Here is a 26,622-nt window from a genome sequence, read left to right as displayed (position 1 = left end):
CTCACGTAGACACTAAACATGTAGCCTTCGTGTTTTACTTCATGTAGACACTAAACATGTAGCCTTCTTGTTTTACCTCATGTAGACACTAAACATGCAGCCTTCATGTTTTACCTCATGTAGACACTAAACATGTAGCCTTCATGTTTTACCTCACATAGACACTAAACATGTAGCCTTCGTGTTTTACCTCATGTAGACACTAAACATGTAGCCTTTGTGTTTTACCTCATGTAGACACTAAACATGCAGCCTTCATGTTTTACCTCAGTAATCCAGAAAATCCTTCTCCCGCCTTTTTTTGACGTCGCGTGCTGCGCCTCCAACGCTGATTGGTCAGATGACTGTAAAAGCCCGTCCCTCCAAGGTAACCCTTCGTCTCGCGACCCACAGACAAGAGGCATGCGGTTGCCAAGCTACGGCGTTTTCGCATACTAACGTGCTAAATAGTATTTGAAAATAGTGCGGTCGCCTATTGATGACGTACTACATAGTGCTGCAGTACGCAGTGTTTAAGTGTTTAAAGTCCGGGGAAGTTTAATAGCGGCGTCGCGTGGCTGTGGGAAAACAACTTTGGCTGGGAAATAATAAGACTTTCATTTTGTTTTGCAATTGAAACACGTTTTTTTTAGGTGAAATGTAAACTTTTTTTTCGACATTCGTCACAGTATTCTGCACCTTTGGTTATTTGTGTACGTTGTCGATATTGAATGCTATGGCGGTTGAAAGTGGAGCTGCCGAGTTGATTAAAGGTATATTTATGATTATATGTTATTGATCTAGAAAATAACAAGAAGTCCTGTTTGTTTTGTGTTTGTTTGAGCGGTATTAAAAAAATGGGACGACTTGTACGTCACTAAACGTTTTGTACGTCACTAAACGTTTTGTACGTCGCTAAACGTTTTGTACGTCACAAAATGCCTCGTACGTCACAAAACGCCTTGTACGTCACAAAACGCCTCGTACGTCACAAAACGCTTATTACGTCACTAAACGCTTTGTACGTCACTAAACGCTTTGTACGTCACTAAACGTTTTGTACGTCACTAAACGTTTTGTACGTCACTAAACGTTTTGTACGTCACAAAAACGACTTGTACGTCACAAACGCCTCGTACGTCACAAACGCCTCGTACGTCACAAAACTACTCGTACGTCTCAAAAGAACTCGTACGCCACAAAAAGCCTCGTACGTCACAAACGCCTCGTACGTCACAAACGCCTCGTACGTCACAAAAAGCTTCGTACGTCACAAACGCCTCATACGTCACAAAAAGCTTCGTACGTCACAAACGCCTCGTACGTCACAAAAAGCCTCGTACGTCACAAAAAGCCTCGTACGTCATGAATTAGGGGTCCAAGCACTTAACAAGTTTGCTTGTTTGTTTGCAGATCGCTTATACTTTGCAACTCTCCGAGGAAAACCGAAAAGTACAGCTAACGCACACTACTTCTGCACGGACGACGAGCTTGTCTATGAAAAGTGAGTAAAGCCTTACTTTGACCTTACAATTCAGTGTTAAAAGTTTAACCTTCAGGACGCTGTGTTCCCCTGAATGCTCCTGCTATAATTATGTTACCCAGTTACACACAGAAAGCTTCTTGGATTCCTCTTATTCATATTCGTTTACGACATATTGTGCATATTAGCGCTTTTTTTTATAGCAGCTGCAAACACTGGTTCCATCACCAGCCTTGCTTTGGTCTTGGTTAATTAGATGAGTAAAGATAAAGCAGTTTGTCATGTTTTCAAGAATACATCTTTGTCAGATGGGACAAAGTTTTAACGTTAGACACTCTTTCTAAAGACGTTAAACACATCCTTTGTTATATGTCTGATTTTCTGTTTCAGCTTCTATGCGGACTTCGGCCCTCTGAACCTGGCCATGTTGTATCGATACTGCTGTAAGCTGAACAAAAAGCTCAAGGTAAGATGACAAGCTACAGCAGAAAGTCACAGCTTTCACAGTCTTAGTCTTGTAGCTGGGTACTTAGTCCTCTAAGTAATGCTGATTTTCAGATTTTTTCCAGAGGAGTTCATCTAAAGGTATTTGACCATTTGTGCGTGACTGACAAATGAACCCATATGAATTTGCTTGTTTTTCTTAACTCGATATCTCGAGTGCTCTTCTAAACACCAGGCATGTCTGATCCAAATGCCGTAAATTTGCAAAAGCGGCACAACCTTTGGCAAGTGGATGAAGGTGTATTAAAACAATAACATCATGTATCTGTGACCAGTCTAGAACTACTTCCTGGACTACAACGGAGTCTCTTTCTCTCCTCCTACTCCGAACACCTTGCATTGTTCATTAGTGCTGAATCAGTGAGAGAGCAGCAGGAGGTTTTGGCAGGTGCTCAAAGACATAAGTAGGTACATCTGGAGCTGACAGACGATGAACAGTTGAGACAGTCCGAGGATTTGGAGTCCAAAGTGTAGTTAAATTGCAAAAGAGTATAAAGCTTCAATAAGGTAGCTAGTTATCCTGTGCTAAAAATCTCTGTGTTTCAGATCATCGTTTGTATATGAGGTACTATATATATATATATATATAACATACCTTCACACGCAACTTAAGAAGCATCGCTGTCCATTGTTTAAAGCGTTCCTTAAAAAGCATTTTATCAGGACATGCCCAATACATACAGCTTGGAATCTTGTGTTTCTAAGAGCATGTTCCTGTTTCTAGCTTGGCGGTTTAAATCGTTTTTCATTGAAAGCAAGTAGGGGCACGGTGGCTTAGTGGTTAGCGCGTTCGCCTCACACCTCCAGGGTTGGGGGTTCGATTCCCGCCTCCGCCTTGTGTGTGTGGAGTTTGCATGTTCTCCCCGTGCCTCGGGGGTTTCCTCCGGGTACTCCGGTTTCCTCCCCCGGTCCAAAGACATGCATGGTAGGTTGATTGGCATCTCTGGAAAAATTGTCCGTAGTGTGTGAGTGTGTGAGTGAATGAGAGTGTGTGTGTGTGTGCCCTGTGATGGGTTGGCCAGGGTGTATCCTGGGTGTATCCTGCCTTGATGCCCCATGACGCCTGAGATAGGCACAGGCTCCCCGTGACCCAAGGTAGTTCGGATAAGCGGTAGAAAATGAATGAATGAATGAATGAATGCACTTTGTGCCAAGAAACAAGAAGAGACAAACAAAAGAGAACGTAAAACCATTAAGTGCTACATGTACAATTGCACACAACCAGGCTCGTGATGAAATATTTAAACAGCCCCCTGTAACACATGATGAAGCAGGTTTCGAGCCAGTGGTCATTAGCTAAGTAACAGAAGTCTGTAGTATGTTCTGTATACTGTCTTGTGATTGGCCCAGTTTCTTCCACTTTTAAACTTTAGAAACAACGACTGATTTTGTTTGAAACAAACATATATATATTTAATCTGAACACTTCATAACATGTCATAGTAACAGATCATTCACAGGGATGTTATCTAAGCCTGATTAATAACTGTTTTTTCAGAGGAGATGTTCAGTTTGTGTTTTTACACTAGGGATGTGGTAGCCTAGAGTTTAAGGTGTTGGACTACCGAGCAGAAGGTCATGAGTTCGAATCCATTAAGGTGCCATTGCTGGGCACCTGAGCAAGGCCCTTAACCCTCAATTACTAAGTTGTATAAATTGAAATAAAAATGTCAGTCACTCTAGAAAAGGGTGTCTGCTAAATGCTGTAAACGTAAATCGGACATCAGTAAATATTTAGAAATAAGGTTTAATAAAATGAAATTCAAGGCTTCGCTTAGCAATTTTTTTCTGTGTCCTTCCAGTCTTTCACTCTTTCCCGGAAACGCATCATTCATTACACCAGCTACGACCAGCACAAGAGAGCCAACGCCGCCTTCCTGATCGGCGCCTACGCTGTGGGTCTCACTCAACCCCTTCTCCCAAATCTTCCACATACCATTTTAGATTTGCAGATGATAAATCGTCTTATCTTCCACTCCAGGTAATATACTTAAAGAGAACTCCAGAGGAAGTCTACCGAGCCCTGATATCTGGCACTAATGTGTCCTACCTGCCCTTCAGGTAAGACTCCATTTTTTTTTTTTATTTCACCCTTAAGCACAAACAGAACACTAGGTTCACTTCCTGTGTTTTCTTTCAGAGACGCTGCTTTCGGGAGCTGCACCTACAACCTCACCATCTTAGATTGTTTACAAGGAATCCGTAAGGTCAGCGTGCACCAGAAGCCCTTTTAATTATTTATGCGTCATGTACTTCTAGAAGCTCCACAGCCTAATCATAATCCTTTAGTCTAATTATCTGCCCTGCGAACAAACGCTGTCACTGGAAATGGGATAGACACAAGTCAGGACTGAAGGCTTACATAACTATCTTCTACAATACACCTCAGAGGTATAAAAAGATTCTGCAACAGTAGAGTTCAGAGTAGAGCCTGAAATGAATTACTGCATTAGTGAATCAATCAAAGAAGCTGTGAGTCTACTGAGGAATCATTTAAACTACTGGAATCTTTTTTTCTTTTTTTCAAAATGTAATCAAATCTTTTCTTGAAGTAGGCCAAAGGCTTAGCTTAAGTACCAATATTCCACCAATAGGATGCAAGAGGTAGAAGGGATCTGCTCTTTGAAAAGAAAATGTGCACACAATAGTTACTTTAATATTTGACCCAGATGCTGGGTTCATTCGTAGCCACTTTAGTCGTTTTTCCTTCTCTTCACTCTGTACCGGATCCGAAAAGCATCGTATTCGTACATCGGTGACTCAGGAACGAGTGGAACGACAGTAAAGTTCCTAGAGAATGGAATGTATTAATGAAGCAATGAATGAAACTATGAGTCAATTGAGGAATCATTCAAGGGCTGGAATGAATGAATGAATGAATGAATGCAATTGGTGAATCAATCAAAGAATCAATGAGTCAATTAAGGAAGGAATTTTAATATTCAAGTAAATGAATGAAGATGTGCCTGAATATGTTTAAGAAAACAGATGTAAAAATGTATAACACTGTATAACACTAGTTCAGTCCCTAAGTGTCTTTTTTTTTTTTTTTGTCATATTAAAGGTTGCATTGAAACGAAACTGTTCTAGGAACATGCGGTTCTTTTTTTTTTAAACATCGTGATGCACGTACAGATTTGTTAACAAAATTAGACACGACGTGTGTTTATCATTAAATTCTCTTCTGTCAAGGCTTTGCAGCACGGATTCTTTGACTTCGAGACGTTTGACGTCGAGGAATACGAGCACTATGAGGTGATGTACAGTACAGTACGGATGACGGATGGCATGGTTTAACTCAACAAGCTCCGAGGAGAGCACTAACAGCACATGAACAGTTGTTAGGTGTTGATATTTATTTTAATAACTTAATGATGATTGGTGATTAACTGATCAGGTCCTTTTTCTTTTATTTATTTAGCACGTAGAAAACGGCGACTTTAACTGGATTGTGCCAGGGAAGCTGCTGGCCTTCAGCGGGCCGCATCCCAAGAGCAAAATCGACAATGGTGAGTGAGAAGAATAAATGATCAGAGCATAATGATGTACTCAGATTGGTGAATAAAATAATAAAAGATTTCTGTGTCCTCGGGGTTGGATACCCCAATGATACCCCAATGATACCCCAAGAATGACCTCCATGATCCTAATTCCCAGGATTCCCTCTCCACGCCCCGGAAGCGTACTTCCCCTACTTCCGCCAGCACAACGTCAGCGACGTGGTCCGGCTCAACAGGAAGATGTACGAGGGAAGCCGCTTTACAGACGCCGGCTTTGCGCATCACGACCTGTTCTTCGTGGACGGCGGCACGCCGAGCGACATCATCATCCGGCGTTTCCTGCACATATGCGAAACGTCCGAGGGCGCCGTCGCGGTCCACTGTAAAGGTGAGTGGGAGTGGTGCGAGAACAACTTTCTACAGGATGTAGGGACAGGAAATGTTGTTTTTATAAAAGTCTCATTGTTTGTGTGTGTATTGTTATGTACGTGTGTGTGTGTGTGTGTGTGTGTGTGTGTAGCTGGCCTTGGCAGGACCGGCACCCTGATCGGCTGCTACCTCATGAAGCATTACTGCTTCACTGCTGCAGAGGCCATCGCATGGATTCGCATCTGCAGGCCCGGCTCGGTCATCGGCCCCCAGCAGAACTTTCTGGAAGAGTGAGTGAGAAGCGTAGAGTTGTAGAGCGTAGAGTTTCTCTGACACACTGATTTAAAATTCACAACAAAATGGATAGAAATACAGTCGTCTCTTTTTCTCTCTCTAAAGAAAACAGCACAGCATGTGGATGGACGGGGATCTGTACCGCGCCAAGCAGCCGAGGCCGCGGCCGTACCCTGAGCGAGACCTGACTCACCTCATCACCAGCCTGGACGACGTTTCTCTCAGCAGCAGCAGCCTGAACGCCACAAGCGTCGACGAGGTGCCGCATTTCACAGGACGTTCAATGCTGCTGTCCTTAAACTCCTTCCTTCTTTTCTTTGCATATTTATTTTAACGTCTTTCTGTCCATTACAGATTGACCTCATGGACAATAACGTGGGCTTAACTCAGGGAGACAGACTGCGAGCGCTGAAGCTTCGCCGTTCTCTCAGGTCTCCCTCCGCTCTCGGGTAAAGCCCATTAACACCCGGCTCTAGAATTATTTGCTCTCTGGGGAGAAAAGATTATTTAAAAAAAAAACCCACCTGGGTCATAATTATTGGCACCCCTACAATTAGCACATCATCTTGTAATAAATACTCTTCTCTTTTCGTTCTGCAGTTTGCGTCCGATACCCGGCACCATTCCTCCCTCGAAGTCTTCTAAAGCTGCTCCTCCGTTTTCCGGCAGCCCTGTAACCAGGAGACTGGCTCGAATGCCGTCGTCCACCGGAAACATGAAGAGGTACGTACACACACAAATCCTCCGAATAGAGAAGTGTGCTTATGTTTATCATACTTCATTCATTAACGATCCCTGTTGCAGCTTTACACCTGGCTTGGCTCGCTCCCTCGGCAACCTTTACAGCCTGGACCACTTCGTAGACGACGACGACGAAGACGACGACACATCCGCACCCTCCTACCCTTCCCTCCCTCCTTCACTCCTCCCCTCCAGCCCTCCTCCACAACGCTTCGGTTTTGGATACCCCGTCCCGAGTTTCCAACAGGAAGTTAATAACAACCTCAACAACACTCCTGCTCCCGTACACAGGCCTGCCATGAGAGGAAACTTCAGACCTTCAAACCCCAGAGGTCCCGCCCCGGTCGTGCTCACAGGCCGCCATCTTAGTCGCTCTATCCCTGTGAGTGGACTTTCAGACTTATCAGAATTATTTGTCCCCCGTTTGACTTCTACGAAACTCTTTCTGCTTTGTCTGTGTCTCATTTTTCTATCGATCTAATTCAAGGGTTCGTGTCCTATTCTACTTAATTTCATAGAAAGTCTAAAATATTGCGCTCAGAAATGCAGTCAGACGACGGTCACAAACCTGGACTGCTTCTTCGTCTTCCTTTGCGTCTTTTGTTGAACACCTTTAAAACCTTCAGTCCGAATTTTGTCTTCCTTCATGTTTAGTTTTTTTTTCCCCTGTGCACATCTTTGATTCCTTCTTGGTTATTTATTTCACTTTATTTTTTCTCTTCATCGCTGCCGATCATGTGTCTTATTCATCCTTTTTTTTTTTTCCCACAGTCCCTTCAGTCTGAGTACGTTAAGTACTAAGGTCAAGGCGACGTGACGCACCGATTCTCCGGCTCTGCGAACCGACTCACGGAGCGTCAGGATCAGCAGGCGAGACGCGACGGCAGACTAATAAACCGTGGCTTCACCGTTTAACCGTTCCTTCTCATTTCCAGGCTTTAGAACACATATAATATCTCTCATATTTAACGTTTTGTCACGCTCGAGCAGGAATGTTGTTGTTCTGACCGGAAGCTCTTGAGTTTTACTCACACAGACCTCTTCCTCGGGGCAGAAAGCAGGAGACAAGCAGGAATTTTAATCTTGAAATATCAAACAAACGTCTCGCTGCTGTGTAGTGTTCAAACCAATTAAATGATCATGTGACCTTCCTAGGTATATAGACTAAATCAATAAGGAGCTTGTACAAAATGTGTGTGTGTGTGTGTGTGTGTGTGCACGCACGAGTGCATCACAGCTGACTGAGACATTTTGTAAAGACATTCTGATTTGTACAACACATTTTTGTACAGACATTTCACTCTTGTATCGACTGATATAAACCCATTGGAATTAAACGTGAATGTGATTTAACGGAAACTTGTCATCATGGAAGAACTGTGTTACTATGGTAACAGTGAAGGTTGACCATGAGCAGTGAGTGCCGATTGGACCATTCTCTGTCTCTCTCTGTCGCTCTCTGTCTCTCTCTCTCCCTCTCTCTCCCCCTCTCTGTGTATCTGTCTCTCTCTCTCTTCCTCTCTGTCTGTCTGTCTGTCTATCTGTCTCTCTCTGTCTCTCTCTCTCTGTCTCTCTCTATCTCTCCCTGTGTCTATCTCTTTCTCCCTCTCTCTTTCTCTCTCTCCCTCCCTCTGTCTCTCTCTCACTCTGTCTCTCTCCCTCTGTGTCTGTCTCTCTCTCTCTGTCTCGCTCTGTCTCTCCCTCTGTCTCCCTCTGTGTCTGCCTCTGTCTCTCTCTCTCCCTCTGTGTCTGTCTCTCTCTTTCTCTCTCTGTCTCACTCTCTCTGTATCTCCCTCTCTCTCTGTGTATCAGTCTCTCTCTTCCTCTCTCTGTGTCTCTCTCTCTGTCTCTCTCTATCTCTCCCTCTGTCTCTCTCTCCCTCTGTCTGTCTCTCTCTTTCTCTGTCTCACTCTCTCTGTATATCAGTCTCTCTCTTCCTCTCTCTGTCTCTCCCTCCCTCTGTATCTGTCTCTCTCTCACTCTGTCTCTCTCTCTCTCCCTCTGTGTCTGTCTCTCTCTTTCTCTCTGTCTCACTCTCTCTCTGTATCTCCCTCTATCTCTGTGTATCTGTCTCTCTCTCTCTGTCTCTCTCTCTATCTCTCCCTGTGTCTGTCTCTTTCTCTCTCCCTCTCTCTTTCTCTGTCTCTCTCTCGCTCTCTCTCCCCCTTTTATTTATTAATTTATTTTTAAGAACCCAATGTACTAATTTGTGCAGTGGACTCAGAGGAAGTAACATTTTTAGACCTGCCGGAAGTATTGGCACCCTTGGATAAGAGAATGTTTCCATCGTTAACAAAAGCAACCAGCACCAGTTTTGCAGATGAATCAGAGGAAGCAACATCTCCAATTTATTTATTTATTTATTTATTTATTTATTTATTTTTTGGCACCTGCAGCCAGCCCAAAAAGTATTGGCACCCTTGGCTTCCCGGCTGTTTTAATTAGCTTTCAAAGAGTAAAATTCGTGAATATTATACACAAAGCCCTGCCCTTACCTCATTGGTAATGAACTTCCGGGTGTTTATTAGTGACTATAAAGTTTGTAACGTATAAAAAAGAGAAGTAAGAGCTAAAAAATATAAAATACAGCTTTAATAGGATGTAAATACGTGAAATATCCGGCGTGTTCACGACACACGACAACAACTTAAAAAAAAAAAGGTCTGTACGATTATTTTGGTATTTCAGCAAGTGTATAAAAAAAACTTTATAAACGTTAAAAATAAATCCGTTATAATTAGCGCAACACGAACATGTGTTACTATGGTAACAGTGAAGGCAATGTGTTTACTGCCGACACGTGAATATACTGTCGCAATATAAACCGCTTTACGACACCGTTTGTTTTTTTTGTTTTTTTGCTAGTATTTTGGAAGTCGCTTGTTGTTGTTTTTTTTCCCAATGCAGCAGTTTCCAGATTTTGAGCTTTCCAACAAACTGAAAATCCCAATCCTAGGTTTAGGTGAGTACACACTGATATAAAGGTGTAAAAAATGTGCTGTAGTTATTTCTGGAGTCTAAAGGTTTCACTTATTTTGGCTCACAGTAACATTAACAGTCTGGTCCATAATATTAATATTAATAAAGGAGTTTCCCCTCAATTCTAAAGGCTCCAACAGGAACTGGAGTGTTTTATTAAATCCACAGAACTCTTACTGCCTGTAAAGCATCAGGTGATAAAGTGTGTACAGATCCCTCAAGTTTTGAAGAAAGGCAAGAGTGACATCTCCAAGACCCAAAAAACAAACAAACAAAACAAACAAACAAAAACACTGGGGGTGTTGTGCTTGGATCACTAAGCACAATTTAACCAAATACAAAGTATTTATTCAATTTCCATTTATTAATTTGTGTGTGTGTGTGAGAGAGAGAGAGAGAGAGATTATGACTGGTGGTGTTTATTGTAAGTGTTTGTTGCCTTTTTGGACTCCTTTATCATTTGTAATGTTGCTCCCGTTTATAACAGTTAACAGCACAAGCCCAGACATTTTTAGGGTCCTGATTGAGGACAATGTCCCGTCCAGAGACGAGCTGTTTCGTGTTGAAGTTTTGTTCAAACCAACCATCGAAAATACCCTCCCTAATGAATGTTTTTTTTTTTTCATTGGTTGTTGCGTTAAATCTTACCCAGATACAATAGTGCTATTTTCTGATTGGCTATTGCGTAGCCTCTTTTTTTGATTGGCTGATAAGTGTCAGGCTCGACTAAGAACTCCAGGGGAGACGCGCTTGATTCCTGCCCGTTTCCATAGAGACAGCGGTGCGGACTGATACGTTTTGGGCGCTGCGGCTTATTAAATATATGATAAGTAGTCAGAAAGTTTTTCTGCGTGATAAATACGATGTGTGAAGGGAGAACGTGACAAAAGACCCAAATGAGTGACTGTCACTATGTGTTACGATGTGACACTTGACAGCCCTGACACTGGAGACTCCTTACTGAAAGATTCACCATATCATAAACCTAAATAAGACTTTTTTTTTTTTTAAACCCTTTTTAATGGCATCTACCCAGGAACATCACACAATGGTGGCTACTCTCATGATGCCGTCATCTACGCTCTCCGACAGTGCGGCGTCAGGCACATAGACACGGCAAAAAGATACGGCTGTGAAGAAGCCTTGTCCAAGTCCATCACGGAGAGCCGAGTCCCACGTGACGAGCTGTGGATCACAACCAAGCTGTGGCCACGGGATTATGGGTATCAGAGTGCAAAGGAAGCCTGTCGGGCCTCGTGTGCTAGACTCGGGGTCGAGTATTTAGGTATGAGTGGCTTCGTACCTTGTGGCTGTTAACTCATCTGAGACTACGGCGTAACAACTCTCACTTACAGATCTTTATCTGATGCACTGGCCTGACTGCGGAGTCCCGGGCCGCTCCAACAGGGACGTCCGTGCCGAGACGTGGAGAGCTCTGGAGGAAATGTACGACGAAGGTGTGGATCTGCACATGAACGGGTGGTGCGCGGTGGCTCTGTTTCTTCGCTAACGTGAATGTTTTCCTGTTGTCACAGGATTGTGCCGTTCCATCGGCGTGAGCAACTTCCTAATCAGACATCTGGAGGAAATGAAAGAGGATGCCGGCGTGATACCTCACGTCAACCAGGTAGGAGTCGGATGCACAGGAGGCCGTTTAACTCTGGTGTCTTTGGAATGATCAGAACCTACAAAGTGCTTGATGTTTTCGCAGGTGGAGTTCCATCCGTTTCAGCAGCCGTGGCAGCTGGTGGAGTTTTGCCGCAGCGAAGGCGTAGCGTTCGGCGGATACTGTCCTCTAGCTAAGGGACAAGCGCTCGATCATCCAGTCATCGTGGAACTGGCGCAGAAGTACGGACGCAGCGCTTCACAGATCTGCATCCGCTGGAGCATTCAGGTACGAGACACGAGTCATGACTGAGCAGAAGTTAAGTTCATCGTATTATTTTGTGTCTAAAAATTCACGTTCGTCTTCGATGGTAATTTGTACAAACTGAATGAACTGCACTACACCTTGTCATCACTTCCCTGTCTTTTTGTGCGGCAGAATCAGATCATTACCATCCCAAAGTCCACCAAACCCGACCGGATTCTTGAAAACTGCCAGGTAAGATCTCGGTTCTTCGGTTGTTCAGGCTGAATGTGGCACTTCCGTCATCGCCTTTGTCTTCCTCACCCTCCTTACTGTAATGTTTGGAAGATGGTACGTTTTTATAGGCCAGAGGAATCGATTCGAGCCGACTCTAACACAGAATTAACTTTTACCACATCGGAAATAACTGTCAAACAGAATAAATGATAAATAAATAAATAAACAAACAAATAAATAAATACTGCTTCTGCATGCACAGGTGTTTGGGTTCCAGCTAGAAGACACCGACATGGCTGCCATGCACGCGTTGCATGATGGGAGACACATGAGCTGGGACCCAACCCACGTGGAGTGAGCACACGCTGGTGTGTGTGTGTGTGTGTGTTTTTAATCAGTATTTCACTTTGAGCACCACAGCAGCGTTTTACGTCTCAAACCAGAGGCACAGACGAGACCCTGCAGAACCGACGCCGTTGTTTTGTCTCTTTTTCTCTACAGGTCTTCGATTTCACTCTTTCCGAAGAGGACATGCAGAGCGTCGGTCGATTACACGCCGACAAAAAGCTCGTTCAACTCAGCTACCCGCTATGGAACGGATGACGGATTGTATTATATTTAGAACATCTCTAGTTCATTTTTGTTAGAGAAAAAAAAAAAGCCATCAGCAACACTGAGCAAAGCAGATAACCGAATAAACACAGAAAAAAATCCGCACAGACTCGAGTGTCAATATTGTTTAATCCGTCCTTTCGTTTATAATCACCGTCGCCGTACACAAGTTTGTGTTTGTTTGGTTTTTATTTGTTTTTTTTTGTTGTTTTTTTTTTTAAATATCACAAGGTTTTTTTTTTGCCTTCCTCGAAATATCCAGTTTCACCTCTCGGAACCAAAAAAAAAAAAAACCCAACAAAAACTAAAAAAGAAAGAAAGAAAGAAAGAAAAAAAAAGAGCAGATTGTATTGTACAAAAAAATGCAAACCCATTTTCACACAGTGAATTTGTTTTACAAAGTCATAACATGGCATAATAATGACTACATCCACATTGGAGTAAGATGGTTCGAAAAACATTCCTTAATGGAGTATAATCTAGTTTATATATATTTGTATATATATATATATATATAAAAACTTATCCTTGTTTGAAATCAAGCCTGTACCTTAATTTAAGAGGTTTGTTTTTCTTTTCCGTTAATTTTTAAAAACAAGACTTAAACGTAATTGTTAAAAAAAAAAAAGCCAGTAGCCCCACCCGATTAAAGTTATAGACACAGCAATAACAGTGTTAAGGTTTAAAGGAGAAAGAAAAGAAAAGAAAAGAAAAAAAAAATAAACAACTAAACCACGAGTTTATTTATTCGCCTTAATGGTTCAAACGAGTGCTACAGGTCCGCACAAAACAGACACGATCCGCATAGAGAAATGAATATCATCCATTAGGAACAGGCCTGCTCGCAAAGATCGCCACGTTTCACACTGTGACTCCTCTGCTCCAGGAAAAAAACAATAATATATATGTATATATATATAATAATCATGCACAAAACTTTTTCTCTTATATAAACGAGTCACTTGGTGCCACTTAAGTTTTTAGTGGCTGGATACGGACATGATTTTATCTGTAAAAGCACAGAAAGGGGGAGGGGGGGGTAAAACAAAAACAGAAAGAAAAAAAAAAGAAGCGACTGTGACAAACTCGGTGAGATCGCTGATTAAAAAGGTACGTGAGGGAGAAAGAGAGGGTGAAAAAAAAACCCACAAACGTTTGTGGGTGCAGTCGCATACTGATGAAGCTTAAAATACTTCTAGTACGTTCCCGCAGAATCCGAATAACAGGAGCTGTGGTGAGGTGAACGTTTTCCCTCTCTGGCTTTGTTTCTCTGTTAATAACAGACGCATTAGGACTCGGCCTGCTTAGTGAAATACTTCATCAATACTTGTGTAAAAGTTTGGCGTTCCGGGACATTTAAGTTTGACCGATTGGGTTAAGCTCGGTGTTGACGAGCAGAAGAAAAAAATAAAAAATAAAAAAAAAAACATCGGAACGTTGCGGCGATCTGGATTCAGACACCGCGACATCAACTCGTGATTTCTACAGCGTTTAGAGGAAAAGTGCTGTCTGTCCTCTTAGACATACATCAGCTTAAAGCAGCTCATGATTGGCTAGCACCCGGCGAGCACAGCCGAAAGTTAACCTATTGGCTCTGGCGTATTCGAGCTCACGGCGAAAGCGCCACTCAAACCAAACGACGGTGGAAAAGGCAAACTGCGGCCGGGGGGAAAAAAAAAAAAAAAAAAAAAAGGTTCAGCGGATCGAATTTGGTTTGTTCTTAATTCTTAGCGACGTTGGCACCTGTGTGGATGTAAAAAGCACGAGCGGTTGTTAGGCTTCCAGACGGGACCGCGGTGAGCCAGATTATACACGTACGTCTCTGTACGGCTACGCGGCTCAAGTCCGATCTTGACGCTTACTTGGGAAAAGGGTGCGTGCTCTTCTCGAGCAAAACCGAAACAAAAAAAGAAAAGAAAAAACAAACAACCACCCAATAAATCATTAATGTAACAGTAATCATAACTACAGCACAAAATAATCAAGACAGAAAAAACTTTTTTTTTTTTTGTTTGTTTGGTTTTTTTTTTTAAACATGTTAAGAGGTTGCACCCAAAATTGGAGCTTAATATCATAGTCGGTCTCAAGAGACTAGAAGGAAATGTTGCACGTGAAGAATGTCATCACTATAGGAAGACTTCAGAGCATGTCCGTGTCTTGATCCGGTTTCAGGGGCATCTTTATCTGTTGGTTATGATTAATGTGTGGGAAAACACGCGGTTCCGTTGAAGCGAGGCGAACATCGCGGTGGGAAATCGGTTTGAAAACAAACGGGCGAGGTTGCGAGGAGCTCGAGTCCACGAGGGATCGATGTTACACCGTCCTCGGCACGTGTCGGTACGTTACGAGCACCGCGGCGGCGTTGCGTGTTCCTGTGCAGCGGCTAACCTGAATATGTGAACGTGACCAGAATACATACGTTAAGCAACTTCACAGAAGTCAGGGAGAATTGACGGGAATCCGCGAACGAGGCTGCGATCCACATGACGCATGCACACGCGCTCGCTCGCTCGCTCTCAAGTGAATAACCCGCGGCGCTGCCACTCGGGCGAACACGAGGATCAAAAAAAGACGATCTTCCTTGAATAAAAAAAACGTACACGCCCATAGAAAAAACATGGAAGAAAGTGCTCGTGTGTGTTTGTGTGTTTTTAAAGACATTTGAACGCATTCTATAAAACAGAATGCTCGACGCTCACCGTAGAAATTCGGAACAGTTCTATAGCCAAAACCATAAATTAAATGAAATCGTACGATTGATTCCGTTACCTCAAACCCTCGTGTTCGCTGAAGCGGCAGCTCCGGCTCGGTTGTTTTTTTTTTTTTCCTGATGGATTCGCCACAGTGTCGGTTTACGCCACGTGGGGGAAAGCTGCAGAGAAACTCCATACAAAATGGACAGATAAAAGGCTTTCCTTCTTTTTTTTTTTAAATCTGGTCCGTCACGTGATATCCGAGGCTGCGCTGAGTTTTTCGGAGTGTTTTTAAAAAGAACGCCGGTCGTAAGGTGCTAAGGGAGTCGGCTCGCTTTCCTCTTCCTGCGCCGTGTTCATTTAAAAACAAAATGCGGAGGAGGAGGAAGAAGAGGAGGAGGAGGAGGAGGAGGAGGGAAAAGAAAGGTACAGGATAATCAGATGCCCTGGTTTCCAGGCGATGAGAAGTCGTTTAAAACAAAAACAAAAGCTCATTCACAGAACAAAAAGAAAAAAAGATTCATAATCACGGCAGATACTGCTCATTTCTTTTTCTAAAATAAAACAAGTGTTTTTGTGCATGCATGTAACAGCATGCAGGTGTGTGTGTGTGTGTGTGTGTGTGTGTGTGTGTGTGTTTTCCTCGTATTGGCGCATTAACGTGTTTTAACGCTTTTGAATAAAAATGACCAAAATCTCATACAGAGCTCTGTGTGTGTGTGTGTGTGTGTATGTGTGTGGCTCTAAGAATGAACGACTCCATTTTTTTGGAGCTCTGATCCACTTCCTGCTTGCTCTCCGGAGCACAGGCTGAGCGAAGACGTGTTATTGGTCAGAGACATCATGGATCCCCCGACGTTGTTGGCCGGAACGATGCTGCTTACGCCGTTCGAGACGTCGCTGGTGGAGGAAACGTAGACGGCGCGTTACGGCAAGTGTAACTAAGGCAATGAAAGCTCTTACCAGGTCTATCTAGTATTAATTCTCTCCCATAACTAACTGTGCTATTCTCTACAAACATTTTGTATTGTTTGTTTAAATGTTGGTCTAGAGTGACCCCTTCTGTTCAAATGGAGTATCGCGTATTGTTGTTTAAGTCCTTATATGATGACGTCACAGACGTGAGTCTAGTTTGCAGCGATGCCCCTTTTCCACCGAGGCAGTTTGAGTGCTGGTTCGGAGCCTAAATTTAGAACCAGTTCTTTCTTTTTCGACAGCCAAAGCACCGGCTCTGAACCAGGAAAAAGTGGTTCTTAAGTAGCACAAAAACGTTGCTGGTCTAGACTTAAGAACCGCTTGTGTCAGGGGCTGTGGGTGGGGCTACTGTTAGACAATGTACCTTAAGTAGGGTCTGGGGGCGGGGCTACTGTACCTTAAGTAGGGTCTGGGGGCGGGGCTATTGTTAGTGTCTTTGATAATGTACCTTAAGTATATTAATATTTAATACACTTTTACTTTACCGCAATATGATCAGTTATCAGCACACATGATAGTAAGTAGCTACATGCTAAGGCTAACTGTGTTTTCTGTGTTAATGATAAAATAACGTTATGTACTTTCTCGATAACAACCTCCGTTTATACAGATTACATGGAGCTGCACGTACACGTTGGATTCACCACGTTTGGGTGTTAATGTAGGTTCACAAAGCCATGAGCATTAACAGTAAAGCAACATCCGCCATTGTTGATGTTGTGTTTGTCGCTGCTGCGCTAACGTTGCTGTGTAACGTGACACGTATACAGTGACGTCAGACTCAGCTATGTGATGCTCTCTAACCGATGGAAAGGTAAACCGGTTCTTAGAAGGTTCACCAGTGGAACCGACTTTGAACCAGCACCAGCGCTAGCTCTGAACCAGCACCAGCGCTAGCTCTGAACCAGCACCCGGTTCTTTCTGGTGGAAAAGGGGCACTAGAGCGCTCTCTAGATTAGTGTCATCATCGTTATCCTTATATTAGTTACACGGCCTTGTTGGATTATTTTCTCAAAAGCATCAAAAATATTGGTTCGCTACGATGAGGCTGAACACTTCAGTACAGAACTCCTGTTTCTTTCAGGTTGTGTGTGTTAATACTCACCCCAGTGCTAAAGAGAGCTCCTCTAGCTGGGCTTTATGGTCACTCTGGCCATTTTCAGTGGCCTTTAGCTTGTACTGGACTTCCTGTGCCACGTGGTTCTCCTGCATCACACACACACACGGTTTGAGATGGCAGCGATCAGTAAAGTTTAAAAGTGAGTGTGTGTGTGTGTGTGTGTGTATGTAGTATACAGTAAATGAGGATTTATTTTACGTTATCTAAGGATACTTTCAAGGACTTCCTCCAACTACAGCCAGCCATTTTGTGTTAACAGTGATGTAGCTTTGATGTAGTAAGTAAAGCTGTCTGAGCTGATCGATTATGTTACACTGGAACAATCTACCACACACACACCCACCCACACACACGTGTAAAGAAACATGGGCTACCAAAGCAATTTCACGCGTCCTCTTTCCTATTTCCCTCTCGACGTGGTGAAGTTCGAGGCTGAGCTGCTCGCTGGACACGGCGCCACCCGCAGGCCATTTAGCAGCTGGCGGTTGAGCGTTCAGAGCGCTGGCCTCTCGCTGCAGCAGCATGGAGTTACTCGCAGCCTGTGCACAATATTTAACCAGCAAAAAAATAAATAAAAATATCCTGCAGATGATGACTTGCCACAACATTTACATTCTATACATGTTTGTAGGGCGAGGCTTAACGTCACAACAGGGCGTGGAAACAAACCCTTAACGCAAACCTCATCAATTCAGGCTTGTAATCAAAGATCAGAGAGGTTTCCCCCTGACTGACACAGATACAATCTGATTTAATATTTTATAAAACACTCATTTCTGCGCGAGTCACCTCCATGCTGCGGATCTGCGTCTGCTGACTGATCTGCTGGTTGACTTGCTGGAGCTCCATCTTCAGCTGCTCTCGATCGGGGGTGGACGCGGGCAGCCTGGAGGACATCGGTGATACATACAGTGATGAACTGATGTGATGTACACTAGTAAATACAGGCCTAGAGTTAAAGCGTTAAAAACGTACCGCTCGCTGAAGTGTCCCGGAGAAGCGATGCTCTGGTGCTGAGGGTAGGACACACCGCCCCAACCGCCACCGTGGTTTCCGTAGGAATAATCAGCTACGGTGATGTGTTTGGATCCGGAAGCGTGTGAGGATGCCATGGCCTGCACAGGGCCCGTGGTCTGGTAGCCTGTTTTTGACGTCCGAGAAATGGCACCAAACGGCGACACTGTGGGCAGCGGGCCAAAAGGAATGATGGGATCGTCGTCTTTGGCTTCCGCCGTGCGCCGCTGTCCGTCCAGAGGCGGCTCCCTGAGGCCCTTTCCCTCCATGTTCTGTAAAAAGAACAGAATGCCGATGTAGGAGAACGGAAATATATCAACAAAATAAAAAAAAAAAAAAAAAAGGTTACTGGGCACAGAAGGTGACGTACCATCATTTCCGCTGCTCCAGCGGACACGCCGTCTTTCGGCTTGGGATCTTTGGAGCTAATGTATGAGCCGAAGGTGTCGCATGACCATGGTGAGTACTGCCCGGCGTAGTCGGGTTCTCGGGTGCCAAAAGCTTTGGAACCGTCCTCCATGTACTGCGTAAAGCCAACAAAAGATTTAAAGCCATTCGTTAAAGCCATATTTAATTGAAAATATACAGAGCACCAAAGTGTGACCCCAATGAAGAATAATAATAACAACAACAACAACAACAACAATAATAATAAAAGGTGTGTTTTGAACATATCCTGTGCCGTTGCGTCAGTGTTTAGTCCAAATCAACATACTGTTAAAAATTAGGCACTACTAACATTTTAACAGATCATCAGCTCGTTAAAAATTCCAAAAATGACGACATGCCTGCACCTCCTGAGGGTATTCGTTGGGGAAAGAGTGAGAGGGCAGAGTCGGGGAGGCGGCGAATGGTGGAGGAGAAATGACTTTTCTCTCCTCTAGCTGGTTCAGCAGCTCCTTACGCCGGCGGTGCAGGGACTCCAGGCTCGGCTGGGAGCGGCCGTACGGGTCCTACAGAAAACAGGAAGTACGATGTTTGGTGTTAGAGGCTTAACGTAGGAGTTTACTAACGTCAGGGACTAAAAACAAACTCACCGTTATATGGGACCTGATTTGCCCGGAGTGTGGTGCAGGGGGGTAATAACCTTCTGGGGGATATCTCTCCCGGGATGCTGCCTCGGGGTGGTAGAGGGAGTTGGGGGCCCCTGGAGTGTGTGGCACATCCAAGGACACGGGGCTCATGCGTACCAGCTCGTCTCGGGGCGGACCGAAAGGCTGAGGGGGTGGTGGTGGAGGAGGGACTGCGTACGGGCCGTGCCGACGGGCATCATAGTGAGAGGGGGGAGGGTAAGGATGGGCACCTGAGAAAGGTGGGCCCGAGTGGTGGGGAGGTGGGTATTGGCGTTCAGGGCCATAAGCAGGGTACGGATCCTGGTACGAAGCGTCGCCCGAGGGCAGAGGGTTACGGATGTAGCGTGTAGGCACATACTGTGTCGGCTGGTAGGGGTACGGAGTTGCTGTAAGAGAGGGATGACAGCTTCCATTGTGAATGCATGTACGGTATATATTTATATTCATACGCAACAATACGAGACTATATTTAGTCACGTGGACCTCGTGCTACAATTCACATTAAGACTTCTGAGCATTTCAGACTCACCAGTGGAGTACTGGCCGTCATACTGTGCTCCTGACGCCGCTCTGGCATCAGGATAGAAGAGCTCATGCTGCTGCTGTGGGTACAGCGGCGGAGCGCCACGAGGCACGCCGGGAATCTGCTTGGGCACGGGGAGGTGCTCTGCCCTTGGGTGGGCAACTGCGTGTGGGGGCAGGGGCAAGCCAGTCTTATCCAAACTGCACAAGGTTTAAAACAAAGAACAAGTTAACCGACCAGAGAAGAAAATAAACCACTAAGTATTGATATGATTATAAATACAGCCCGTGCAGTAAGTAGACATCGTGTAAGAAAGCCCTACGAATCAGGTGGAGATCCAGGAGCACTCAGGCTGTCCAGTTTGGGCTTTCGCATGAGCTCGTAGGCTGAAGGGTCGTGTCCACGTGCTAAAAGCGGTGACGGCGGAGGTGGACACGGCGCCACGATGCCGTTGGTAAGGGGTGAAGGTTTACGCGTCACGCCCTCCAGAGGCACGCCTTCGTCGGGTAGCAAGGAGGGACCACATGGAAGTCTCTGAGCCAGGCGCTTGTTCATCTTACGGTATCTGAGGACATGAAACAGAGAATTTAATTCTACTTCTGATTAACACTGAAATGCGACTAAAATAGAAAAAAGAAAAAAAGCAGCATAAATTCAAAACATAAATAAAAGTATGAGGCTGGAAAGTGTTAAGCTGATTCCTATTAAAAAAAATAATATATATATATATATATATATATATATATATATATATATATATATATATATATATATATATATATATATATATATATATGCGCACACACACACATTGTTTCGTAGCAAACAAAGTCATTTGTGCCACATTTAGACATATACTGACTTCTCCAGCTCTTCCTGCGAGTGGGCGAAGGTGCAGCTGGCACCTCGGGGGCAGCCTCCTTTCTGCTTCATGTCCCGGCACATGTAGGTTTTGTACTTGCTGTGCTGCGGAGGCTGCTGCTGCTCGGTGCCCTTCTTGCTGTGATTCTGGATAAAGTCCACCAGCCCGTGCACCACCGTCTTCACGGCTACCAGACCCTTCTCCAGCTGCTCCCATGTTGGAGGCGGAGCATCTGAGCACAAAATAAAAAAATATCAGGGTTGTAAAGACGCCACATCAGCCACACGTTATGTGCTTATGTCACTAACGAGCATCATAATTAGCCTACTCAGTCCTAACCTGGGGACGGAAGGGTAACTGTCTATTTGTTTACCCGGCTGTTTGGAATAAAAACACCCTCAGGAGCTACATGAGCATTAAAGCGAATACCTGGACTGGGGTCGATGTTGGCCAGCAGCTCTAAATGAGGTCTGAGGCGGTTCAGGTTGGCGGGGTCGCCCGTCCTCTGCAGGGCTATAGTCAGCTCCTGCACGCTCTGCGCAAAGGACGCAGGCGTCTGCAACTACGTCGTGAGGAAGACAGAAAAAGGAAAGAGGTACAAGCTAAATGAAGCGCAACCTTTTTATTACTACGTAGCGACAGTGACGTCTCGTACGACGGAGTAAACGTATATAAAACCTTGTCGATGATGGACTGCATGTGGGACTTGTGAGACTGGTCCCCATAGAGCAGAGAGGACCACTGGTCAGGGGCGATGCGCAGACCTCCCTCCATGGCGATCTGGACGATCTGAGAGTCGTGCTCCCTCCGCAGAGCCTCGTACGTCCGAAACTCCTCTTTCAGCTGCATCAGGGACGAGTCCTCGTCTCTCTTGGTCACCTACAGCACCGGAAGCAGAGGCTCCGTCAGGTCTCATTCGGTCATGTATCCGCTATCACAAGGTACTTAATAGAGTACAATGTAATTACAACAACTTAATGATATGATTATATACAAGAACACAGCAGGCTTTGAAGTAAGAAATGTGTTCACTCTGGTAAACACACACAGACAAAAGCATGTATGTTCGTGTCACATGTCATGGGATGGAATCTGCGCTTTTTCAGGATAGTGATGTGTTAATGCACCAAAAGAAACAAGTCATTTCTGATCAAATTAAGTGAAAAAGGTTAAGAGGAGAGAACGTGAGACTTACTTTAAAACAGGAGGCACGGTAAAGCAGCTGAACCACGTGTCCAATGCTGGTTTTGGAGGCCTGAGGGAATCTGGGCTCCAGACGCTGTACCACAAACAACACCAGCACCTTGCGGGAGAGAGCAGATCCGTCCTCCAGAGCCAGCAGCACCAGCTTCAAGGCCTCCTCTTGCATGGCTGTGGATTATGATCAGTATGACCGATATGTCAGAATATCGCAGGACAGAGTAAACACTGTGGACTTGCTCTGGCTATGCCTTACCTGGTCCGAGAAACTGGCAGCCCCTGGCGCGGACGGCAGCCCACAGGTTAGATGAGAGCTGCTGGGGGTTTTGATGCTGGAGGATGAGCTCTGTGACAGTGCGCTCTCCCAGCGAGCGGGCAGCACGCATGGCACGCACCCGGCCCTCTTCCTCCACTAGCTGGCAGTGCACCAGGGTTACCAGCTTCCTCTGCATGGGTCTGCTGAGCATGCTCTGTGCTGCGTTACTCAACCCCAAGCCTTAAAAAAAAAAAAAAAAAAAAAACAACTTGAGTGTAGCATCATACACAGATGGATGATTAAACACATTGACATCCTGTACTGAAAAGGGTGGGTGTGAGCTCATGATGTACAGGAAGTCCTTCTGCTATAAATCTGTCCACACCCTTCCACATCTAGTAGCAGTGATGAAATGAAGAGGAGTTGTGTTTTTTTTTCCTTTACCTCTTGCACTGCTGAGAGGTTTGAGGTAGAGGGCGAGCTCCTCCACACACTGCCTTGCCTCATCATAGTGCTTGGTGTCTTCTGGACTAGTAATGAGTGCCACAGGTTGAGGTTTTGGCACCTGGGTGGAAAAACAAATCATAATAAATATACAACAGCTGAAACCTGTCTGTCTGCCTGTCTGTCTCTCGCCTACAAGCTTCCACAACAGAGCAGACTGTGGAGCAAATGACTTACACTCAGACTTATGGCATTATCCAGAGCGACATTTATCTTATTTTATATAGCTGAGAAATCAAGGGTTAAGGGCCTTGCTCAGGGGCCTAAAAGTGGCAGTATGGTGGCCCTGGGATTCGAACTCACGACCTTCCGATCAGTAGTCCAACACCTTATCCAAGACTGGCTGCAAGCTCTGTGTACTTAGGTGAACAGCCCTGTTTGAACAAGATTAGTTTATCGTGGGGATGACGGAAATAAAAAAAATTTTTTTTTGCCTTCCTCATCCTAAATGATAAAACTGCCTGCACTGCAATGACCACAAGGTGTGAAAGGTTTCTAGAGCTCAGTATCTTCTAAAAACTTGGATGTTTTGCATCATGTGGTCATATGATTGTTTTAGTCACACGTCCCTCGAGCGTTCGAATAGTCCAGATGAGATGTATATAGTTATATACATATATAGGTTAGAATCTATACGCTTAAGGATATATACGATGCAGAAAATTCCCACTATGAGCTTATGTAAATGCAATACCGTCCAAATAGGGCGTAAGAAAGTTTTACAAGAATGTATTCAGTCCTACGTGACACCCATTTTGTTCCATTTAATGACGTTACTAACTGGTTCTGACCTGAGCCCCGACGAGCTGCAGCAGGGCCGAGTTGACAGGAAGCTGCTCGATGTCGGTGTTGATGGCCGTCTGGTCGAAGGGGCAGGCTTTGCGGTGCAGCTTGTTCAGGCACATCTTGCAGACGGTGTGGCCGCAGCCGAGGCTGATGGGTCGCCGCACCGTCTCCTCGAATGTCTGCGTGCAGATGGGACACAGCAGGAACTCGGTCCATTGCGGCGCTTGGACAGGCATCGTCACCGGACGGTCTACATGTACGAGCCTAGGCGTGACCGTGTGCGTTTCATTAAACAAAAACAACAACAAGCAAAAGATTCCACTGGAATCAGAAAGGGTGCGTAATTAACAACGTCCACACGTCCTGACGGCTCATCACATAGTGCGGGACCTGAAACCTGCAAATAAACAAAAAAAAAAAAGAAAAAGGAAGAGAAAAAACAAGCAGAGACAGGATTAAAAATTTATCATCTTTTTTTCCAAACAAAATTAAGGAAAAAAAAAACACAGATGAAGAAATGCAACCAAAAACAAAATGATTATATTATGATTATAAAACCTGATAACCGCTTTATGACGTGTACTTACACACACACACAACAGCTTAATTCTGTTGTTTTGAAAGATAAAGCTACTGTCAGTGCTGCTAGTTAACTAGTAAGTTATCTAATTTGGCTCGTGCGTTTGCTAAGTCATCTGTCAGAGCCACTAGTTGGTAGTCGTTTACTAACAAAAAAAAAACTGTTTTTATCATTCAAACGAAACCTTTAACATATGAAAGCTTTCCTTTTACGAATAAAGATGAAAGACGACGAATTTCAGCAGCCATATCTGTCTAAATATCCACGATTATTGACGTTATTGACACAGCTGGTTGGCTAGCAGCTCAGCTCAGCCCGGCTAGCTTGCTAGCTGCATAGCATTGTTTGCTGTGTTTTTAAACACTAGCTCGATTAGCTTCGCAGCTAATTTACACAATTGCACTCAAATTCCAACCAAAACCTTACATTTACCGCAATAACATGTATTCACGCGCTAGTTTAAAACATACAAACAAACAAGTTAAAAAAACAAACAAACAAAACCCACTGAAGTAAGCGAATAGCATCGAGCTAGCAAGCTAGCTAGCTAAATTTAGCACGATAGGCTATTATGTAACATGTGGGTTATTACGAAATATCACCCAAAAACCGTGGTTTTTTTACAAGCTGAAACTGATGATCAGAAGCATAATAAACATATGTGACATATTATTTCTTTAATTATTTCGGCTAAGTTTCTTGCTAAGCTAAAGGATGTTAGTGTTAGCGTTAGCGTTAGCAAAACTGCACACAGCCTGCAAGCTCAAAACAATACGACAATAACATCGTTAAAAAAACAAGTGTAGCCGTGTGATTTATTAAAAGGAGTCCGTTCTTCACCGAGTTTATCCTTTAACCTGCGTCAAAGCTGATAAACATGCAGCAGATTTGTCTAGTTTGTGCGCTCAGCGCTGTGAGCAAACTGCGGCCGCGTCCCAAATCGTGCGACCTGCGGTAACGAAGTGCACTCAGGAGTGTGCACGCGCCTCTATTACACAACGGACGCGAGCGTGGGTTGTATAGGGTGGACAGGTCAATTTGGGATCGAGCCCAAATATTAGATGCTATCGCAAGTTTAGCAAATCGCCGGTCCACACCCAAATACAGACATATTGTTAAGGCAAAGAGGGAAAAAAACACTGAGATGGATTTATATGTGAAATAAAGGAAACTAAACACGCACTTACTCATGATTCATGAGTCCAGACAACTTCATCTTCTCTCGGATAAAAAACATTGGTTTATTCTGTTGGTCGCCATATCGACCGTGTGTGTCTGTGTGTGTGTGTGTGTGTGTGTGTGTGTATCTGTGTGTGTGTGTGTGTAAGCCAGTCACCGAAGTTCTTCGGAGTTCCTTTCTTTTACGACACACACTTGAAATCTATGCGACCACTACTGTTCATATCTGGTACTGCACTCCAGTACGAAAAACCACACGTCCTTTATGTTTATGCTTTATTATTTATTTATTTATTTTATTTATTTATTTATTTATTTATTTTAACACGTATTAACAGAAGCTGTTGATTAAAGGGACCCAAATCGCCTATTTACACTATGCCTTAAAAAGTATGTACTCTTTTTTTTTTTTTTTAGTAGACATACAGTACAGTTTAGTAGACAATCCAAGTGTCTAAAAGCATATATACCATGGGGGGCGGGTCTTCATGAACATGGGCGGGGCGTATTCAAATATCTTTGTTTATATAGAAACAACACATTTCTTTGTATTCAAGCTTGACACGTAAACGTATTATATACACTGATATGGTTATGGTTTCTGTAAGGAGATGTTACATTTATAGACAGAGTCTTCACTGTTAAAGGGAGCTTGTGCTTTTATTTTATTTATTTATTTTTTTTTCCAGAAATGGCATTTGTTTTGTCTTATTAACACACAAATCGAGAAAGGAAATTTCACAGATGTTCCATTACATTAAATACAAATGTTTAAAAGATCACAAGATCCCTGGTTCGATCCCGATCTTGTGTTACCAAAATCGGGATCGAACCAGGGATCTTGTGCTGTATCGTGCTGCTTGAATATCCAATGCAGTAGTTATAAAGGTTTTTTTTTTTTTTAGGACTTACGTAATGAACCCTGCAGTCAGTTTCCAAGGCATTAAAGCAGGCTTTTATTTCCCATTTTGTTTTAATCCGTCTGATTTCTGCAGGGATTAGCAGACCAATCGTGAATATTGAGCGAGAGTCGACATGGTTGAAGATAGAGGTTTATTATACCATTACAGGTGGATGTGGCCAGGATTGAGACATGTCTTGGATCTCTTTAGGAGGCATATATTCAAGTAGGATATATGTACAGAGATAAAGGCCAAAATGATGCTTTGACTCCATCTGCGATGGTGGAGGAACTGCAAATGGAATATCGCAAACGGTAAATCATTTTTTGCTGAGCACATTTTATTTGGATATTGGGGTTATATATTTTCAGTTCGCCATGATATATAACTACAGTTTTGTTTATGAAA

At 44.0% G+C, this 26,622-nt stretch overlaps 3 protein-coding genes across 6 annotated transcripts; 2 read left to right on the top strand and 1 right to left on the bottom strand.

The window, feature by feature from the left end:
- The first annotated feature begins 369 nt into the window (after window positions 1–369).
- On the top strand, window positions 370–8,223 carry cdc14aa (cell division cycle 14Aa). The gene is made up of 15 exons (XM_060873861.1): window positions 370–752; window positions 1,393–1,483; window positions 1,853–1,928; window positions 3,769–3,861; window positions 3,948–4,027; window positions 4,107–4,173; window positions 5,159–5,221; window positions 5,388–5,475; window positions 5,624–5,854; window positions 5,987–6,125; window positions 6,235–6,388; window positions 6,484–6,578; window positions 6,730–6,852; window positions 6,934–7,252; window positions 7,642–8,223. Exons 1-15 carry the CDS (start codon window positions 716–718, stop codon window positions 7,669–7,671), a joined length of 1,686 nt encoding a protein of 561 aa, XP_060729844.1. The 5' UTR covers window positions 370–715; the 3' UTR covers window positions 7,672–8,223.
- A 1,467-nt stretch (window positions 8,224–9,690) lies between these two features.
- zgc:110366 (uncharacterized protein LOC550476 homolog) lies at window positions 9,691–12,649 on the top strand. 2 transcript variants are annotated; one of them, XM_060873863.1, is made up of 8 exons: window positions 9,691–9,832; window positions 10,886–11,134; window positions 11,205–11,306; window positions 11,385–11,476; window positions 11,561–11,743; window positions 11,894–11,953; window positions 12,198–12,303; window positions 12,437–12,649. In XM_060873863.1, the coding sequence occupies exons 1-7, from the start codon at window positions 9,772–9,774 to the stop codon at window positions 12,291–12,293; spliced, it is 843 nt and encodes a 280-aa protein (XP_060729846.1). In that variant the 5' UTR covers window positions 9,691–9,771; the 3' UTR covers window positions 12,294–12,303; window positions 12,437–12,649. The 2 variants fall into 2 exon arrangements, with proteins under 2 accessions (XP_060729846.1, XP_060729845.1); XM_060873862.1 differs by lacking the exon at window positions 12,198–12,303.
- A 68-nt stretch (window positions 12,650–12,717) lies between these two features.
- On the bottom strand, window positions 12,718–25,452 carry rc3h1b (ring finger and CCCH-type domains 1b). 3 transcript variants are annotated; one of them, XM_060873858.1, is made up of 18 exons: window positions 25,321–25,452; window positions 23,559–23,950; window positions 22,708–22,828; window positions 22,264–22,503; window positions 22,003–22,178; window positions 21,486–21,686; window positions 21,237–21,369; window positions 20,808–21,039; window positions 20,268–20,510; window positions 19,952–20,145; window positions 19,387–19,808; window positions 19,138–19,302; window positions 18,720–18,872; window positions 18,311–18,621; window positions 18,125–18,221; window positions 17,710–17,874; window positions 17,321–17,421; window positions 12,718–16,140 (listed from the first exon to the last, which is right to left on the bottom strand). In XM_060873858.1, exons 2-18 carry the CDS (start codon window positions 23,787–23,789, stop codon window positions 15,984–15,986), a joined length of 3,342 nt encoding a protein of 1,113 aa, XP_060729841.1. In that variant the 5' UTR covers window positions 23,790–23,950; window positions 25,321–25,452; the 3' UTR covers window positions 12,718–15,983. The 3 variants fall into 3 exon arrangements, with proteins under 3 accessions (XP_060729841.1, XP_060729843.1, XP_060729842.1); XM_060873860.1 differs by having other exon boundaries at window positions 19,144–19,302; XM_060873859.1 differs by lacking the exon at window positions 25,321–25,452 and adding an exon at window positions 24,974–25,082.
- Between the last annotated feature and the right edge of the window lie 1,170 nt (window positions 25,453–26,622).

Source organism: Tachysurus vachellii, chromosome 7 (assembly GCF_030014155.1).
Source record: "Tachysurus vachellii isolate PV-2020 chromosome 7, HZAU_Pvac_v1, whole genome shotgun sequence".
In the NCBI taxonomy this organism is placed as follows: domain Eukaryota; kingdom Metazoa; phylum Chordata; class Actinopteri; order Siluriformes; family Bagridae; genus Tachysurus; species Tachysurus vachellii.
This window is presented reverse-complemented; position numbering and strand designations above follow the sequence as displayed.

Bases quoted from the DNA above. Each gene is read 5' to 3' on its own strand.
- cdc14aa (XM_060873861.1), top strand. From the start codon at position 716: ATGGCGGTTGAAAGTGGAGCTGCCGAGTTGATTAAAG. The intron at 4,028-4,106 runs GTAAGACTCCAT...GTTTTCTTTCAG, and splicing joins GTGTCCTACCTGCCCTTCAG to AGACGCTGCTTTCGGGAGCT. The intron at 5,855-5,986 runs GTGAGTGGGAGT...GTGTGTGTGTAG, and splicing joins CGTCGCGGTCCACTGTAAAG to CTGGCCTTGGCAGGACCGGC.
- rc3h1b (XM_060873858.1), bottom strand. From the start codon at position 23,789: ATGCCTGTCCAAGCGCCGCAATGGACCGAGTTCCTGCTGTGTCCCATC. The intron at 22,179-22,263 runs GTAAGGCATAGC...CATAATCCACAG, and splicing joins CTGCCAGTTTCTCGGACCAG to CCATGCAAGAGGAGGCCTTG. The intron at 21,687-22,002 runs GTAAGTCTCACG...CCGGTGCTGTAG, and splicing joins ACCGTGCCTCCTGTTTTAAA to GTGACCAAGAGAGACGAGGA.
- zgc:110366 (XM_060873862.1), top strand. From the start codon at position 9,772: ATGCAGCAGTTTCCAGATTTTGAGCTTTCCAACAAACTGAAAATCCCA. The intron at 11,135-11,204 runs GTATGAGTGGCT...TCTCACTTACAG, and splicing joins ACTCGGGGTCGAGTATTTAG to ATCTTTATCTGATGCACTGG. The intron at 11,954-12,436 runs GTAAGATCTCGG...TTTTCTCTACAG, and splicing joins GGATTCTTGAAAACTGCCAG to GTCTTCGATTTCACTCTTTC.